At 48.6% G+C, this 6,517-nt stretch overlaps 1 gene segment (V, D, J or C); it reads left to right on the top strand.

The window, feature by feature from the left end:
• The first annotated feature begins 4,418 nt into the window (after window positions 1-4,418).
• On the top strand, window positions 4,419-4,944 carry LOC129508297 (immunoglobulin lambda variable 1-40-like). The segment is given in 2 exon segments: window positions 4,419-4,464; window positions 4,577-4,944. Coding segments are annotated over 2 exon segments (414 nt in total).
• Window positions 4,945-6,517: the final 1,573 nt, after the last annotated feature.

The following is a 6,517-nucleotide window of genomic DNA, read 5'->3' as shown; positions in this document are numbered from 1 at the left end:
CGACACTGATAATTTGTCCTCATCCTGGAACCCAGTGATGGTCAAGGAGAGCAGGTTGACCAACCCCATGGCAGAAAATCAGGCTGTAGACAGGAAATTCAGTCAAGGCTGTGCTAGCTCTCAACTCAGGGCTTCTCCCAGAGAGCTCCTACTATGGTAATACCCATTTCATTGTTCTTCCCTCTGAAGAAGTGAAATCCTAGATTTGAGTATTCATGACAGCTTCATTGGCAAGGGGTTTTTCAGCAAATATTGTGATTTCTCCTTCCTGTACATCCAATACATCTCCCTCCACCCAACTGTTGCAAAGCATCAGTTTGTACCAGAGGAGAGGAGGCCACTGGCAGGTTGCTGAGGATTAGGAACAGGCCTTCACGAGGTTTCCCATAGTCCTGAGTGGTGTCAGCTGTAGGAAGTTACATCCACAGGACTACTTCACCCAATATCCTTGGGGCAGGTTCAGGGATTTTGTAGCATTTCAGCACCCCAATGCCCCCACAAATGATGGCTCAAATACCCAGCTATGGGCCAGGAATTCCCCCTTGGGCCTGGTTCTCATGCAGCATCTCACATCCTAATGCCTCATCCTTGGGAATCAGTGAACCTTGGCCAATCCTGAGAACAAGGGCCTGGAAGGGAGGAGAAGGTTTCTGCTTTGTCACCTAGAAGGGCAGAGCCAACCTGAGGAGAACATTCCACCTGCTAGGATGGGCCCACTCTCTGACCATGATGTAAACAAACTTGGGAAGAGAAAAGTACCACCATGTTAGGAGATGCTAATTTTTCGATGCAGGAGAACCATGTGGCCCTCTGCCCGGGCCCTGCCTATCCCCTGGTGCCATCCTAAGAATTTAGTGGAATTCCCTGAGTCCTGGAATCTTGGTGATATTGATTTTCTCTCTTTCTTTTCATATTGGAGCTTTGCAAGCTCCAGAATTCATGGGTCCTGGGTCATGTTTTCCAAGTGAGCAGATGTGAACAGACCCCCTACCAAAAATGCACACAGAAAACGATTGCACATGTGTAAAGATTTCCCACAAGATTTTTCACTGGGGGATTACACACTGAAGCAGTGAGGTAGCACCAGACTCCCATCAGCATGACTAAAACTCAATACAACATCAACATCAGATGGTGCCCGGGATGTGGGGCAGCAGGAACGCTCCTTCACTGCTGGGGGGAATGCCAAATGCCACAGCCTCTATAGAACATGCCTGGGAAGTTTCTTGCAGAGCTAAACAAAATCTTAGAGATATAATAAAAATCCATGCTCCTAGGTAATTCTCTAAATGAATTACTTGTTTTCACCCAAAATATGTTCCTAAATATTTATTCTTATTTTATTGATGATTGCCAAGCCTAGAAAACAACAAATATGTCCTTCAAATGGTGAATGGGTAAAGAAATTCTAGTATGTCCATACATGGAATGTGATTAAAATTTTCAGACATAAATTCTCAGGGAGAGGAAGACATGGGGGAGACTTCTATGTATATTTCTAAGTAAAAGAAGCCAATCTGAAGAGACTAGATCAGTGAGCATGGAGGAATGGGGGACAGGAGCCCTGGGCTCCAGCTCAGCCCAAGGTCCACATGTCTCTTGCAACCACCAGAGAGCAGCGGTGCTTCCTTGTACATCCCCTGGGAGTGTTTGTCTCTGGGCCTTTTGCAGGTGCTCCTGTGTCACTCCTGGGTGAAGCCCTACCCCCGACTCCTATACTCTCTTATGCTCAGCTGGAGCCCTGGCTAAAGTAAAGGAGGGGCTTGTATGACCTTAGGAAAGAGGAAAGTTTGCATGAGAAACCTTCCCCAAAATGTAAGTGTCAGGAGAGCACAGAAAATGTGTTGGTAGGCCCAGGCTTGGATGTGGGGCTCAGGATCCAGAGTCTGCCCTGTCTCTGCCCTGTTCCTCTCACTCCTCCCTCACTGCATAGGTAATTTCCAGATACCCTGGGCGACAATATAAAACCATCTGGAGATCCACTGGGTGGAATAATAAAGTCTCCGTTTCTAGGATTTTGCTCTAAGTCCTTCTTATGGCATTCACTGGCTTGAGGACAGATGAGATAAACAGACAGGTTTATGTCACGCAACAAAACCTGGACTTCAGATTGTTGCAAGGTCTCCTCTCATGTGAGTCCTCACCACCAGAAACAAATCCCCCTCCAGGAAAAGATCTTTCAGACACCTGCCTTTTATTTGTAGAATCAGCTCCAGGGAGATGCATCCATCAGAAGTCACAAGTAGAAAAGGGGGCAAACTGTCCTCCTCTCTCTATTCTCTGTATAATATCCTTGACTCTGTAGTTTCTGGATTTCTCTGTGCTTCCAGAATTCAGAGTAAGCCTGTGCTCACCCACCATCCTCAGGGTCACAATCTCTGGAATGCAGATTCCCAGTCACCAGGAAACACCAGCAACATCCTGTATAACTGGGGTCCTGTCAGTGGGGCAGCCAGGATGTGCCCTGAACACCTGCTCTCCTGGGACAAGGCTGATTCTCAGGAATCCCAAAGGCATCTCTGTCCCTATGGGCAGATCATCCCCTGACCATCCCTGGGCTCAGTCAGCACCTGAGGCTGATCAATACATTGATTCTGGGAGCCCAGCATCAGTACTATTCTCAGGTTCTCAGAGTCCATGGTGACGTGGAACACACCCTCCCTGTACTCACAGGACTGGACTGTTACGCCCTGAGTCACCCCCCTGACACCTCCAAAGAGGCTGGACCTCTGCGAAGAAAACGTCTTTCCCAGCTCTGGACCACATGGTCTCATCTCCACGTCTCCACCACTCACTTGTGGGACCTTTGACATAAACTTTGGGTGCAGCTGCCCTTGGGTATTAGAAATCCATTCTTGTAGTCACTGGTGGCTCAATGAGCAAGAAATCTGTCCTGGACATGCTGGGTACCAGGCAGAGTGACTACAGCTGTATCCACCCCAGAGTCAAGTCTGACCTCAGATTGCTCTGCCCTGGAAGCTCTGTGTGTGTTTGGGGATTCCATGGCTGACACGAATCTGAACTTTGTAGGCATGGGCTCTCCTTGAGTTTCATTAGCAATAATTTTTTACTTTCCTGATTATAGAATAAAACTCATAATACTAAACCTATGACCAAAAATAGAAAGTCGATTTCATAAAGTTTGTAGACTCCGTTTCAACCAAGAACAGAAGGCATCCTTTTACAGTTGTTTTTGCATCCAATTTCTTGGCCAAAGTTTCTATCCATATTCCCTCTCACTAAGCACAGATCTGGGACAGGTGGATAATGTTTCCACCTGCAGCCTCACAATGACTTTGTCACTGAGTTTAAATAAATCTTACTGTGAGGAATATTGTGTATAAAGGCCACATCCATTTTAAATGCACAGTTGACTAACTGGTGACTCACACATCACTCTGTCCCTTGGTCTCTCTCAGAGCAACTTCAGCAGTCACTCCTGTCTTACAAGAACTTCCAGCGTCTTTACCCCTCTGCTCTGATGTCAGCGGCACACACAGCCTCACCTGGCTGGGCTCCTGCAGTCTTGTGACCATGTGCTGGGAAGAATCCCTAGGAGGGAGTCCCTGCCCACAGTGTGTGGGAAACTATTGTGACAACCAAGTGTAAGTAGAGACAGGTGACAAAGATTCTCAGTATATTATCTACTAGGAATGAGCTCAAGGGTTTCTACCCAAAACGTGGAGAGATTTCTCCCTGTCTCTTCATTGATGTACAAACCTCCGAGGAAGGAATCCTCTAGAACTCAGGGAGGAGTCACACAACAGGAGAGAACACAGCATCTCACACGGAAGGTTCCAAAAGTCCAAAAAAGACCCGTCACTGCTCTGGACTTGATCCTGATCCAAGAGGAGTTGACATAGAGACACCACCTCAGTCCTGACTCAAGAACTCCCACGAGGCTGTGGATACATGTACCCCTGAGGAGTCTAGGTAAAGCAGAAAGTTTGTCCTCAGGTTATAGGAGGTTACATAAGGGGACCCTGACCTGGCCCTAAAGCAGTGGACAGAGCACTGGGTAGACACCATTTGTTTTAGACGGGCTCCGATCACCAAGTCACACAATAGTGTATCTGGGATTGGACACCAGGGGGTGATGGGGTCCATTTCTGAAGATTCAAGGATGATTATAGCTGGGACCTGCCACCAGGCACTGCTGGTGCCCTCTGCTGAGACCTCACACCTGGGACCTCCCTACCTCAGGTTTCTACACAGCCCCTCCCCTCCCCTGCCCACATCCTTCACATCCCCAGCAGAGGGACTTGACCCTGGGCCACTGAGGGACCAGACAACTGGGGTCTCATTTGCATGGGAGGGCACCTCCCTCTCCCAGAGGATGAAGAGGGGAAGGGAGAGATGAGGGGAGGCTCTGCTCAGCTGTGGGACCACAGAAGGCAGGATCAGTGAAGACCTCCACCATGGCCTGGTCCCCTCTGCTCCTCACCCTCCTCGCTCACTGCACAGGTGAATGGATGTGGAGACCGTGAAGGGGGCCTGGGAGGATGTGCGCCGTCCTGCATCCTTCTCTTGTCTCCAGACCCCAGCATCACCCTCTCTGTGTCTCTCCCCCTTGCAGGGTCCTGGGCCCAGTCTGTGCTGACTCAACCGGCCTCCGTGTCTGGGTCCCTGGGCCAGAGGGTCACCATCTCTTGCACTGGAAGCAGCTCCAACATCGGTAGATATAGTGTGAGCTGGCTCCAGCAGCTCCCGGGAACAGGCCCCAGAACCATCATCTATAATACCAATACTCGACCCTCTGGGGTTCCTGATCGATTCTCTGGCTCCAAATCAGGCAGCACAGCCACCCTGACCATTGCTGGACTCCAGGCTGAGGACGAGGCTGATTATTACTGCTCATCCTATGATAGCAGTCTCAAAGCTCCCACGGTGCTCCAGGCCTATGGGGAAGTGAGACAAAAACCTACTTACACATCTGCAAAGTGAGTGAGCGCCCCAGCAGCTGCCTGCTTAGGCTCCTCCTGGGTTTCTGCTTATTCTTCAGTTGATGCTAGGGTCCAGGTGCATCTTGGGGTGCCTCCTGGGAATGGAGACTCCTTCATCGTCTCTCACCTCAGAGTCACTCAAATTAGCCACATTTGTACACAACGAGTCTTAAACAATGCCAAAAATTTTGTTCTCATGAGCTGGGACAGTTTCTTCTAGACTAGCGAACATTCACTTATCATCTTCTGATTTTTCAGTAAATGAAACGCTCATAAGTCATGAAAATGTCATGGTCCTTCAGCCCCATCCCTGCTCTGCTGATGCACATGTCAGCACTCTGTGCAGCTGGGATTGTTATTCCCTTAGCTTCAACCAGATGACTAGTTCTCATTATTTGATGTTGTATTGAACACATAAATCAATGCCATACTCAAAATTATATAAAGTAAAAAAAACTCTTTCTAGAGAAAAATCCTGATGTGCTTGTTTATGGAAACTTTTTTCATATTCACCTCAGGTGAAAGGAATAGAAATCTGCACACTAATTTTTATACCAGCTTTTTAAATTGATCAGACATGATTTAAGAAAAATGTCCTCCAATATTATGAATATTCATAAAGAGTGATATTAATCAACATTTAAAGAAAATAAGTTTCGAAGTTCAAAAATATTCATGAGTATTAACTGCACATTTCTTTATTTTATTTATTTATTCATGAGAGACAGAGAGAGAGAGGCAGAGACACAGGCAGAGGGAGAAGCAGGCTCTGTGCAGGGAGCTCAACACGGGCCTCAATCCGGGAGTCCAGGATCATGCCCTGGGCCAAAGGCAGGTGCTAAACCGCTGAGCCAACTGGGGATCCCCTAATGGCACGTTTCATAGGGAAGAAGAACATACCACAGGCTACATTCCACATCAGTGGAATTCATTGTATTTTGGAAGAGGCGGGAATCTAGAGGTGGTAAGGAGGCTAGTGATTGAGAGCAGGTGGAGGAAGGAGGAGGGTGAGAGTGTGTGAGGTGACTGTATTCATGGTGATGTCACTGTCCTCCATAGCACTGTGACCGAGGCCACACCACACTGCTGTGCTATCACAGCTCAGTAAACCGTACCCCAGAGCAACAGCACCTTCATGCAGGCAGAGAATGTCATCTGGGTTTCTGGGGGCTGTGATGGGGCACAGGGTGACATCATCCCATCCACTGATCCAAGGAGGCGTGAACCAGTGTGGGAGTGGGGACCAGTGACCAGAATGCAGTGCTCCTCCCCCAGGGGGATGAAGGGATGAGCGAGACCGCTAGCTCTGCCTCCCTGTGACTGGGGACCTGGTGGTGTGCAGCTGGGTGCAAAGGTTGGGGTTCATCTCCATCTCCACTTCTTCATGACACCTGATGTCCAGGCACTGCAACCTGACCTTGGACATTCAGCTTGTTCTCCTCCGTGACTCCTCCTCCCCCTGGGTTTTGAAGGTCTGCAAACATCCCTCCCAACACACACTCACTGTCCTCAATCCTCCCTGAAAATTCCCTTGCGTGACATGATGAGGGGCAGGTCTCACCTCATTGGACACA

Source organism: Nyctereutes procyonoides, unplaced genomic scaffold (assembly GCF_905146905.1).
Source record: "Nyctereutes procyonoides isolate TBG_1078 unplaced genomic scaffold, NYPRO_anot_genome, whole genome shotgun sequence".
Classification (NCBI taxonomy): domain Eukaryota; kingdom Metazoa; phylum Chordata; class Mammalia; order Carnivora; family Canidae; genus Nyctereutes; species Nyctereutes procyonoides.
This window is presented reverse-complemented; position numbering and strand designations above follow the sequence as displayed.